This window comes from Dendrobates tinctorius, unplaced genomic scaffold (assembly GCF_039654945.1).
Source record: "Dendrobates tinctorius isolate UK_male_01 unplaced genomic scaffold, ASM3965494v1 ptg000177l, whole genome shotgun sequence".
In the NCBI taxonomy this organism is placed as follows: domain Eukaryota; kingdom Metazoa; phylum Chordata; class Amphibia; order Anura; family Dendrobatidae; genus Dendrobates; species Dendrobates tinctorius.
In genome coordinates, this window is record NW_027361844.1 from 2,649,395 (window position 1) to 2,663,076 (window position 13,682).

At 40.2% G+C, this 13,682-nt stretch overlaps 1 protein-coding gene across 2 annotated transcripts in view; it reads left to right on the forward strand.

The window, feature by feature from the left end:
- Positions 1–13,682, forward strand: part of LOC141054221 (aldehyde oxidase 1-like) — a 295,390-nt gene that overhangs the window by 67,882 nt on the left and 213,826 nt on the right. For both annotated transcript variants that reach the window (XM_073551452.1, XM_073551453.1), the window contains exons 5-6: positions 1,366–1,492; positions 1,786–1,847. In XM_073551452.1, the coding sequence (XP_073407553.1) occupies positions 1,366–1,492; positions 1,786–1,847 (189 nt within the window). The remainder of the gene's footprint in view (positions 1–1,365; positions 1,493–1,785; positions 1,848–13,682) is intronic.

Here is a 13,682-nt window from a genome sequence, read left to right on the forward strand (position 1 = left end):
TTCTGAATAATAGGAAGTGCCTCTTTTTAGGCCAGGTTTTTCTTTTTTTGACTATATTCTGTGATCTATGAGAAGCATGATATAGGGGCAGAGACACTGATTTCAGTGATGTGTCACTTACTGGGATGCTTGTTGCAGTTTCAGTAAAATATATGTTTTATGAACAACAGATTATTTGTCTCCTGCCATCTTGTCCTTTTGCTCTGTGCAATCCGGCCCCCACCACTAATTATCAGCATTCTGCCTATGCACAGTGTACACAGAAAGCTACCAATCAGTGATGTTGGCAAGGTTACACACAGATCAGCATTCAGAGAATGCCTAGATCTGCAACAGATCAAAACAGTGATCTTATCAAAACATCAGTAAGCAGCCCAGTAAGTGACACAACACTGGAAACAGGGTCTCTGCTCCTACATCATGCTGGTCTCAGAAGGGGTAGCAAAAAACAGGTGACAGATTCCTTTTAATCTGCAAATATAGTGGTAATCTACAGGTAAATAGAATTTTTAACATGTTCAGCTGGCTTAATGGAAATCGGCTAAAGGTAGAAAATGAAGTTTTCTCCTCTCTGCAGCTGCTCACTTCCAGTCATCGATGGCACTGGGGGATGTAACAGTCACTGCTCACTACATAGTGAGTCCCATGTAATCACATTCCCTGCCCTTCCCATACACTGCATATGCGCTGCACAGTGAGCTGTCAGTCAAAAATCAGGTGAAGTGATTACAGCGTGCTGACAAATGATGAAATAGAAAAAGCTGGACTGGTACATTGTTACATGGGTTGGATAAAGACATAGACTCGTTAAGTCCAACCTTTCTCCACCAGTTACATATTTCCAATCGCTAGATTATCTATAAACCACAATGCCATTTGTTGTGAGAAAAGTACCCAGCCCTTTTATAACTGCTTATATAATATCTGCTATTACTACCTCTTGTGGTTGGCATTCCACAGTCTGCCTGCTCTAACTGTAAAGAACCCTTTCCTATTTAGCTGCTGGAATCGCCTTTCTTCTGCATATAGTGAATTCCCCCTAGGCCTTTTTAAGGAGTAAACCATTTTACAGTCCTTAGGTGTATTTATACATATAAATCAGATCTCCTCTGAGGCGATTTTTTTTCTAAGCTAACCAAGTCCAACTTTCCAACATCTCATCCTAGGAGAGGCCTTCCATCTCATGTAAAATTTAGTTGCTGCCTTAGAACTGACTCCAAATTCCCAATATCTTTTTTTTTTAAATGTAGAGCCCAAAACTGGATCCCACAAGAAAAATAACAGATCCATCAAAAGCATCAGATTATCAGTTTCCAGGTGACCACCGGAGATTTGTGCTCTCTTATAACATGTTCACATTTACAGGAAAGAATAGCAAAAGCTCATGGCTCTCAGTGCGGTTTCTGTAGTCCTGGAATGGTGATGTCCATATATTCACTGCTGAGAAATCATCCAGAACCAACCATGGAACAGATATATGAAGCTCTGGGAGGTATGTCCTGTAATCACAATTGACCGTATAGATAAACCTCCAATCACAGAACCGATTCTTTTCTCCTGATGAAGCAATTACATTGTATCTTCCATCAATGACAGCAGTAGAACTGCGCTCTGCTTTCAACTGGACACAGAGACACTTCTATTCTGACACAGTGTCGATATGTGAAGACAATTAAGTAAAATTCTACATAAAGAAAACTCAGTATAATCTTATCCTTTGCATTTTCTCCTCTCAGTATAATCTTATCCTTTGCATTTGAACAGCAATTTTGTTATTCTCACTAGGAAATCTCTGCCGCTGTACGGGGTACAGAGCAATACTTGATGGATGTAAGACCTTGTGCAAGGTAATCTGTGTTTCTGTCAAAGCAAATCTAAGAGACACTTTAGCAAAATCTGCGGGATAATTTTAGAGGCCTGGACTGTCATCTAAAGCCTCATTCACACATGTGTTATTTAGGTATGTGTGCTATCCAATTTTCTCCATGGATAGCACATAGAGAAACTAAGAAATTATAGTCTATGGCCCTTCACATCTGAATTTTTGAAAATCGATGTTCCACAAACAAAAAAAGTTCACGTGAGTCCACACACAAAAAAACACACATGCACACAAACAAACGGACAGTACACACTTGGTGTTAAAATGGTATGCTGCCTGTGGAAGGGAGCGAAGTAACCAAAAATCTGTTTTTACTTTAGAAATTTTAGAGAGGTACTAACATAGAAAATACAGTGATTATTAGCAAAAATTGCAAGAAAATGCAAATTTCTGACCTCAGACAAAATTGTTACAGGCTCATCTGATGAGGTGGATTCGTAGGTCAGGGTGTGCAGCACGGATCGAAGGAATCCGTGCAGCGTAGCTGGACTAGTAGGACTGATAGGATGAGACAGGGAAAAGGAAGGTCTATTAGAGATGGATATGCAGGATAGCACATGGAGCATGTGGAGCTGGAAGTGCTAAAAGCAGCAGAGTCAAGTGTGTGGACAGTACCCTGGAAGAGCAGAGACATGTAGTCTGGTTGTATTATACCTTGTTGCAACAGAGTTCGAGGGTGCAGAAAGCACCTTGGAATAATGTAAAAATAAATGAAGGAAAGTACAGAGATCATTCTAATTTTACACCTAGCACTGTGATGGTGACAAAGGGGGCTTCCTATACATCTAGTGGAAGAAAGGTTAAGGCCGGGGTCACACTAACCGACGCAAAATACGGTCCATAGTTTACATGCGTAAAACGGATGAATGACCCCTAAATGGTGCTCCGTATATCATCCGTAAGCAAGGTGTGATTGCGTATTTTGCGCATGTCTGCATCCGTATGTAATCCGTATGGCGAGATTTTCTCGCCGCCTTGCAAAATGGACATATAATGGAGCCCTATGACAGGGTTTGTAACCGAAACGAAGTAATAGATATAGACACATAGAATGCATATATATATATATATATATATACACTCACTGGCCACTTTATTAGGTACACCATGCTAGTAACGGGTTGGACCCCCTTTTGCCTTCAGAACTGCCTCAATTCTTCGTGGCAGAGATTCAACAAGGTGCTGGAAGCATTCCTCAGAGATTTTGGACCATATTGACATGATGGCATCACACAGTTGGCGCAGATTTGTCGGCTGCACATCCCTGATGCGAATCTCCCGTTCCACCACATCCCAAAGATGCTCTATTGGATTGAGATCTGGTGACTGAGGAGGCCATTTGAGTACAGTGAACTCATTGTCATGTTCAAGAAACCAATCTGAGATGATTCGAGCTTTATGACATGGCGCATTATCCTGCTGAAAGTAGCCATCAGATGCCTGTTCTTAGCTGAGAGGAGTGGTACCCAGTGTGGTCTTCTGCTGCTGTAGCCCATCTGCCTCAAAGTTCGACGCACTGTGCGTTCAGAGATGCTCTTCTGCCTACCTTGGTTGTAACGGGTGGCAATTTGAGTCACTGTTGCCTTTCTATCAGCTCGAACCAGTCTGCCCATTCTCCTCTGACCTCTGGCATCAACAAGGCATTTCCGGCCACAGAACTGCCGCTCACTGGATTTTTTTTCTTTTTCGGACCATTCTCTGTAAACCCTAGAGATGGTTGTGCGTGAAAATCCCAGTAGATCAGCAGTTTCTGAAATTCTCAGACCAGCCCTTCTGGCACCAACAATCATGCCACGTTCAAAGGCACTCAAATCACCTTTCTTCCCCATACTGATGCTCGGTTTGAACTGCAGGAGATTGTCTTGACCATGTCTACATGCCTAAATGCACTGAGTTGCCGCCATGTGATTGGCTGAGTAGAAATTAAGTCTTAACACACAGTTGGACAGGTGTACCTAATAAAGTGGCCAGTGAGTGTATATATACACACACACACACACAAGTCATTGAGATAAACATATATATATATATATATATTTAAATTTCACAGAGTTCCTCATAGCAGAATAGCCGCTAATTAAATTGCCGGCTTCTATCAAATCATTCCCCAATCCGACATGAAATGACACATGGTTTACATGCAGAAAGCATTTAATTTCATGTTTTTTTATATGTCCCTGACTAATAATTAGATGAGGGTTTGTGTGCAAAATTTGGGAGTTGTAGTTGTTATTTTAAGGGGTTAATTCGTTGTTAAAAAATGCGTGGGCTTCCCATTGTCCTATAGTGGTGGCGAATGGGTTAATCTAACAAAGGGTTAATGTCACATTACAATCGAATGGTGACATTAACCCTTTGTTAGATTAACCCACTCCCCACCACTATAGGGCAATGGGAAGCCCACGCATTTTTTAACAGCGAATTAACCCCTTAAAATATCAACTACAACTCCCAAATTTTGCACACAAACCCTCATCTAATTATTAGTCAGGGACATATAAAAAACATGAAATGAAATGCTTTACTGAATGTAAACCATGCGTCATTTCATGTCGGGTTGGGGAATGATTTGATAGAAGCCGGCAATTTAATTAGTGGCTATTCTGCTATGAAGAACTCTGTGAAATATAAATATATATATATGTTTGTCACAATGACATGTATGTATATATATATATATATATATATATATATATATATGTATTCTATGTGTCTATATCTATTCTTTCATTTCTTTATTAAACCTGTCAGTGTGAGTTTACTGTATAGCGCACTGAATTGCCGGATTTTCTAAAAGACACCGGGTGCGTATTTCTCGCAAGTCACATGTGTGGTCCGTGTGTAATGCGTATTTTTAGCGCACCCATAGACTTTCATTGGCGTACTACGGGCGTAGTACGCTGACAATCGCAGCATGCTGCGATTGGCATGGACCGTAGAATACGGACGAGAAATATACGGCTGTTGGGAGCTGCCCCATAGAGAATCATTTGTCCGTGTGTAATGCACGCTTTTAACGCCTCTCACTCGTCCGTATTTCTCTCTAGTGTGACCCCGGCCTAAATCATAATCACAGATGTAGATTCTTTACAGTTAGAGCAGTGAGATTATGGAACACTCTGCCAGATGATGTTATAATGGTTGATTCACTAGAAAAGTTCAAGGAGGACCTGGATGCCTTTCTTAAAAAATATAATAGTACTGATGACCTGTAATATCTGTGATGGAACTAGTCTGATTGATATGTGGAGTCAGGAAGGAGTTTTACACTTAATATGAGGCAATTAGCATCTGCCTCATGAGGCTTAGGCCGGGGTCACACTGGCGAGGAATACGGACAAGTGAGAGGCGTTAAAAGCACACATTACACACGGACAAATTATTCTCTATGGGTATGCTCCCAACAGCCGTATATTTCTCGGGCGTATTCTACGGTCCGTGCCAATCGCAGCATGCTGCGATTGTCAGCGTACTATGCCCGTAATACGCCAAAGCAAGTCTATGGGTGCTCAAAAAATATGGATTACACACGGACCACACATGTGACTTGCGAGAAATACGCACCCGGTGTCTTTTAGAAAAGCCGGCAATTCAGTGCGCTATACAGTAAACTCACACTGACAGGTTTAATAAAGAAAGAAAGAATAGATATATACACATAGAATATATATATATATACACACATACATGTCATTGTGGCAAACATATATATATTTGTATTTCACACAGTTCTTCATAGCAGAATAGCCGCTAATTAAATTGCCGACTTCTATTAAATCTGTTATGAATGAGTCACCAGAGGAGGAGAAGACAAAAATACAAGCTAAGTCCAGAAAACCGGAGAGGTTGGTAGCTATCTGATTGCAGACCCCTGATCCTATTCACCACAACTAACAGTAGATGTGGGGGGTTCCTACGGTGCCCTAGACCCCTTGTCACAGCCGGAGAACTACATAAGCCTAAAGAAGGAAAGGGGAAATCTAAACTGCCCCAGAGCAGACCCCAAAGCAATAGACAGCCCCCAACATGTATTGTCGGTGAAAAACGGATGAAAACACAAACACAGACAGAAAGACAGGCTGAGCAAACGATGGGGCCCAACTAACTCGATAAGACAGGACAGAAAAGATGCTGGCTGCAATCCGCAAAAAACCCTACAAAAATGTCCCAACCGTCTGATAGGATAAAAGGCCCTGAAGTCGCTAGACTTCAAAATCACTATATCAGCACTCAGGTATATTCTGAAAACAGAGCAAAGAGATCAACTGATCAGAGACAAAAATGGAATTCAGCCAGTCCCAACCAGGACTGGCTGAATACAAACACTAAGGAAACCAGACAAAATCTCATGGAATAATAGCAGGGCAAAACTTAGCTTTTAGTAGACAGGAACTAAAACTGGATGCCAGAGCTCAGAGCAGAAAGGATCACCAGCAAACCCTGCAGGGCGTCGGCTGCCTTATATCCCCTCAGAAGTTCCTGATGTCAAATCACACTCCGCCTGTTCAGATAACAGGTTCTTCCCATCCCAATCAATTTCACTACCTCTCTTCACCAGCAGAGGGAGTTCAATAGACATCAAAGGTGAAGGGGAAAATGAACTCACAACACAAATCATTCCCCAACCCGACATGAAATGACACATGGTTTACATTCAGTAAAGCATTTCATTTCAAGTTTTTTTATATGTCTTTGACTAATAATTAGATGAGGGTTTGTGTGCAAAATTTGGGAGTTGTAGTTATTTTAAGGGGTTAATTCGTTGTTAAAAAAATGCGTGGGCTTCCCATTGCCCTATATTGTTGGCGAGTGGGTTAATCTAACAAAGGGTTAATATCACCATTCGATTGTAAGGTGACATTAACCCTTTGTTAGATTAACCCATTCGCCACAGCTACAGGGCAATGGGAAGCCCACGCATTTTTTAACAGCGAATTAACCCCTTATAATAACAACTACAACTACCAAATTTTGCACACAAACCCTCATCTAATTATTAGTCAGGGACATATAAAAAAACATGAAATGAAATGGTTTACTGAATGTAAACCATGTGTCATTTCATGTCGGGTTGGGGAATGATTTGATAGAAGCCGGCAATTTAATTAGCAGCTATTCTGCTATGAAGAACTCTGTGAAATATATTTATATATATATATATATATGTTTATCTCAATGACTTGTGTGTGTATATATATATTTTTATATATATATATATATATACAGTATATATATGCATTCTATGTGTCTATATCTATTATTTCGTTTCTGTTTGAAACCCTGTCATAGGGCTCCATTATATGTCCATTTTGCAAGGCGGCAAGAAAATCTCGCCATACGGATTGCATACGGATGCCATACGGATTACATACGGATGCAGACATGCGCAAAATACGCAACCACACCTTGCTTACGGATTACATACGGAGCACTATTTTGGGGTCATTCATCCGTATTACGCCTGTAAACTACGGACCGTATTTTGAGTCGGTTAGTGTGACCCCGGCCTAAGCCTTCTTCTGGATCAACTTGTTAGGGTATAGGTTGAATTGGATGGACTTATGCCTACTTTCAACCTTAAAAACTATGAAAGTCTGAACCTTCTTAGAGCCCAGAATTAGTTAAATCTCTTACTGTCAGGATCAGTGACGGAAACAGTAGCCGATTTATCAATAGAAGAGAATTTATTGAGGAAAAAAGGACAAAGTGAGGGAATATGACAAGCATTGAGAATCTTCAAACTGGAGGGCAGTTTCAAATGGAAAGTGGCCAAACTGAATTACTCTCTAATTTGGAATGGACAGATGACCATGAAGTTAGTTTCTTGCAACGAGTCATTAATCAGATATTCAAGGTTTAGAGCTAACCCTTATCACTAAGAGATGTTGGAAACCGGTCAACGTTTATCCGCACTCTTCTTTGCTTTATTGGCAGCTGCTACCCTAATAGACTGCAGGATTTTTCTTATAGCATGTACAAATGAATTAAAAAAAAAAGTTGACTTCTCAACATACACTAGGTCATTGCAAAGCAGAAATAGTGAAGAAACATAGTACTATATATGACATTGAGAGGATTAAAAGTACCCTCCTTTTTCATAGACGATTGTCAATTTCCCAGAACACTGCATTGCTATTGTATTGCAGTGTATGGTATTGGTGATAAAGTGATTCCAGATTCAAGTCCTCTAACTGGACCAATTAAAAATGTAGAGAATATTAAAAATATTTAAAAAATAACTGAAAATGTGAAACCCACCTCATTTTCCCCCAAATATAAATGACAATCTAAGAAATTAAAAATTGGCACATTTGCTGCATAATTGTTCAAAATAATAATAAAATATAAAAATATTTATCCCATGTGGTGAACAAAAAAATCATAATGGCAAAATCACAGGTTATGTCCCCAAAAAATTAAACAAAAAGTGATCAGAAAGTCATATGGAGCCCAAATGGTATCAATAAAACTAAAGTTTGCCTTGCATAAAAAGCCCTCAAATAATGTTATTAACAGAAAAATAAAAACAAGGTATTTGAAACTAAAGCGATTTTTGTTTTTTTTGGGGGGTGTGACTTTTGTTTTTATTTTTTATTCTTTGCAGGCTATGTGCCCAAAATGTCTTGTGTTTTTCAGGCAGAGTCCGACCGGAATCAGTCTTAAAACATGCTGCAAATACACCCAGAAAATGAATATAATGCACAACAATGTCAAAACTACATTACTGTGTACATGTTCACCTTATGTCATTTCTTTTCTTTCGAAACCCAAGAGCGGTTAAAATAATTAACATGCTCACAGTATAGAGTAAAAGGCGCCAGCATTTTTCTGAAGCGATATTGTCTGGGAAAACTTGGCAGCTGCGTCTAAATGACGACATTGTAAATTTTTTCTTTTTTAATTTCACCTCACTTAAACATTTTTCTTGTTTTTCAGTTAAATGGTAAAATCAATGGACTCTTCTAGAGTAATGATAATAATACTAAAACTACAACTTGTCCCACAAGAAGCAATCCTTCATACAGCTACAGGTGCTTCTTACAAAATTAGAATGTCATCAAAAAGTTATTTTATTTCAGTTCTTCAATACAAAAAAATGAATCTCATATATTATATAGAATCATTACAGAATGATCTATGTCAAGTGTTTATTTCTGTTAATGCTGATGATTATGGCTTACAGCCAATGAAAATCCAAAAGTCATTATCTCAGTAATTAGAATAATTAACAAAACACCTGCAAAGGATTCCTAAGCATTTATACACTGTGTTCCAAATTATTATGCAAAAAATATTTCCTCATATTTTCCCTAAATTACCTATATGAATTGCAGTCATTGTTATTTTCCAGTCATGTAATATTCTAGTATAATTGCAATGTTTTTGAACAAACTGCCTATGAAAACAGTATATTTTTAAAAATAAGAAACGCTCAAAATGCATGTTCCAAATTATTATGCACAGCAGAGTTTTCAACCTTTTTATTTTGAACAAAAAATGGTCAATTGTGAAATTATAAGCATTATCAGCTTATTACGAAATGAAATCAAACAGTTTTCAAGTCAAAACTTTATTCTAGGTGATGTTACATTTGCACATAGGACCCTTTGTTTGAAAGAAGCTTCTGAACTCTCTCGTCCATTGAATTTGTCAGTTTTTGGGTTTGTGCTTCAATTGTTTTGCATGTGGACAGAATACCCTCCCAGAGCTGTTGCTTAGATGTGAACTGCCTCCCGCCATCATAGACACTCCTTTTGATGATGCTCCAGAGGTTCTCAATGGGGTTGAGGTCAGGGGAAGATGGTGGCCACACCATAAGTTTGTCCTCCCATAGCAGCCAGAGATGCAGATGTGTTATTTGCAGCATGAGACGGTGCATTATCATGCTTGAAAATTATCTTTCTGCGTAAAGCACGGTTCTTCCTCTTGAACCGTGGCAGGAAGTGCTGTTTTAGAAACTCCACATAGATTATGGAGTTCATCTTTACCCCTTCAGTATTCCTAAAGGGGCCGACAATCTCTCTCCCCTTGATTCCAGCCCAAAACATTACTCCACCTCCTCCTTGTTGGTGCCTTAGCCGTGTTTTCATGGGGTGTCCATCAACCAGCCATCCTCCACTCCATCCATCTGGACCATCGAGCGTTGCACGGCACTCATCGGTGAACAAAACAGTTTGGAAGTCAGTCTTCATGTATCGTTTGGCCCACTGGAGCCGTTTATGCTTGTGTGCAGTGGATAGAGGTGGTCGACAGGATGGCTTACCCACAGCTGCAAACCTCTGAAGGACCCTGCATCTTGTTGTTCGGGGGATGTTGGAGGCACCAGCAGCTTCAAAAACTTGTCTGCTGCTATGACAAGGCATTTTTGCAGCTGCTCTTTTAACCTGACGCAATTGCCTGTTGGAAAGAGTCCTCAATTTTTCCTTATCAGCACGCACACGTGTGTGCTGGGAATCAGCTACATACTTCTTGATGTGCGATGATCACGATGAAGTGTCTTGGCAATGTTGATTGTAGTCATGCCTTGACCTAAATACTCCACAATTTGTTGCTTCTCAGCAGCCGACACATCCTTTTTCTTTCCCATTTTGGCAAAAAATGTAGGCTGCTTAATAATGTGGAACAGCCTTGTTAAGTAGTCTTGCCTTTATTTGGACACACCTGCCAAACTAATTTGCACAGGTATCTGCAATTGCTTTCAGTGATATAAAGAGCCCTGACACACATCACCATCAATGAGTTTAAATGACAGACAAAAAAATTCTGTTTGTTTTAATGTTTTATTTATTGAAATCTGCAAGTTACATCCGAAAGAAAGCAATCAACAAAGTAGCTTACAAAATTATTATATAACCTACAAATTCCGCTTTTCGGGAGTTAAACAGATGGTTTGAAATATCAATTCATGGCAAAAACTATTGATATATAGAGGTTTAAGGACAACAACAGCCTTAAAGGAACTTCCAGTAGCAAGATTATCTGGGTTCAAATCTGGGTTCTTCCCATCCACACGCCCCTGCTACATCACATATGCCATGATTTCAAACAAAGATGAAGAAGAACAAAAAAGAAGAAAAGAGAAAAAAAAAACAGTATAGGGAGTAAAGGGACAGGAGGTCAAGTAATTAGAGGGAGAAGTTGGGAGATAGGGGTGGACTATAGGGGAAGTAAGGGGAGGGGGGGGGAGAGGGGAACACTAGGCAACAAGGGTTTCGTCCACTCTGATAAAGCCGAGCAAGGAGGCCACTATAGCCTTATCAACTTCTACTAATGGATCTGAATCGGGTCCATGGGTGCCATACTCTTTCAAAAGCTGAAAGTGAGCCATTCACCAAGGCAGCCAGTTTGGCTACTTGATATAGCATATCTACCTTCTCTTGCAATTGGGATATAGATGGAGTGGTAGTTGTCTTCCAGTTCATAGGTATCAAAAGTTTCGCTGCTGAAAGAATGTGTTGAGTCAACAGAGCAGTATTCTTATGTCCAGTTGGTGACAGAAAATTTAAGAGCACTATCTCCGGTGTCAATGTAAGCTTTTTGCCCACAATTTCCCCGATATAATCCTCTACTAGTCGCCAGAACTGCAGCAGGGGTGGACAGGACCACCACATATGTAAGTATGTTCCCTCCGAGTCACAGCATCTCCAGCATCTAGTAGAAGACCCCGTCTGCCAATAAGTGTTCTGCTGTGGTGTAATATACCATCTGGCGACTATTTTAAAGGAATTCTCTTGTGCTCTAACGCATTGTGATGGGCCATGAGAAGAATTATAAATGTGTGATATTTGATTTGGGGTAAACTTGTATCCCAAATCCTTTTCCCAATGTGTTATATAGGCTCTTTTGAGGCAACAGTCAGTTATATTTAAAACCTGGTAAATAGACGACATTATCTTTTTGGGTTTATCCTTTGTTGCACAGAGAGTCTCAAATGCAGTCAGTGGGCGGGTAACGTCTGCTCCTAAAAGATACTGTGCCAAGGAGTCTCTTATAGAGCCGAATTGTATAAAGGTCAAGTTGGAAAACCCTGGTTGCTTCTTCAGTTCCTGAAAGGAGGGGAGTGCCCCGTCCGTTAAGAGTTCATCAACCGCTACATTTTCCAGGGAACCGGGTTTGATTAGATCATTGTCTCGGGAATAAGATGCGTGTGGCATTATATCTGCCAACTTGAGTAAGGGGGACAAAGGGGGAACTAGAGTTTTCACCAATCCCTTCCATAATTTTAAGGTAGCTTTGGTGTGTATATTAGGTAAATTTTTGTTTATGTTTTTACAAGGATATGCCAAAAGGATGGATCTCAGGGGATAAGGTGCTAGGGCTTCCTCCACCTCAATCCACTGCTTATTGTTAGGAGACCGCAACAGGTCTACCACTCTGGTAAGCATTGTCGCTTGGTAGTACCTTACTATGTCTGGTGCACCCATCCCACCCCTCGATTTGTTTAATGTTAATGTCCTGTATGCTAATCGGGGCTTTTGCTTTTTCCAAACATATCTGCGGAATAATGTATTAATTTTAAGAAGATACGATTTGGGGATGGTTATAGGGAGCATTTGGAAGATATATATGAACTTGGGTAAGATTAGGCTCTTCAGTAAATTTTTCCTTCCCATCCACGACACATACGAGTCCCTCCATGATTTCATGATGGTTTCTACTGAGGCAATTAGGGGGGGAATATTCTGTTGAAAAAGGTCTCTATCCGATCTTCCTATCTTTACACCTAAATATTTGATATATTGTTTTGGCCAGGTGAATGGGTATGTACTTTTTAGTTTAGCTAAGGTATTCGGGGATATATGTATGTCTAGCGCTTCCGACTTAGACATATTTACTTTAAAATTGGAAATTTTGCTATATTGATCTATGAGATCCATCAATGTTGGGAGTCCCAGCAAAGGATTAGTCATCAAGACTAAGAGATCGTCCGCAAATGCCGCTATTTTATAGTGTGTCTTATTGATACGAATACCCTCTATTCCCTCATGTATTTGTATGGCCTTTAAGAGAGGTTCCATTGCTAGCACAAATAACAACGGGGATAGGGGACAGCCCTGTCTTGTTCCGTTCTTTACAGTAAATGCATCTGTTGTAAAATCGTTAATCCTAATATGTGCCTTGGGCTTATCGTACATTGCCATTACGGCTGCTATAAACGCTTCGGGTATCTCAAACTTGATCAGCACTTCCCGTAGGTATACCCAGTCCACCCTGTCAAAGGCCTTCTCTGCATCTGTTCCAAGAAGCATCAATGGGAGTTTACGATTTTTTGCGTATTGAAGAAGGTGTAATACTTTGTGGACATTATCCCTTCCCTCCCTTCCACCCACAAACCCGGTCTGATTTAAGGAAATCAAATTTGGCAATGACTTGGCCATTCTTTTTGCCATCAGCCCTGCTAGGATTTTTAGGTCCACATTAAGGAGAGAGATTGGCCTATAGCTACTACATTGTTCAGGATCCTTCCCCTCTTTGTGTATTAGGGATATTCTGGCTGTAAGCATTTGGTTTGGCAATGGGTGGCCTTGTAAAACTGCGTTGCAAACGTTCAATAAATGTGGGAGTAGGAGGCCAGAGAAGGATTTATAGTAAAGTGCTGAGAATCCATCTGGACCGGGCGCTTTCCCCTTCGGGCACTTTGACAGGGCGGACTGCAACTCCCCTAGTGAAAAAGGTCTAGTGAGATATTGTTTTTGGGAATCAGACAAGACAGGCAGATCTAAAGTGCTTAGGAAGGACCTAGTGTCCATGCTTCTTTTAAGTGCGGAATCGGCGTTATCTTGCGGACGGAGATTATATA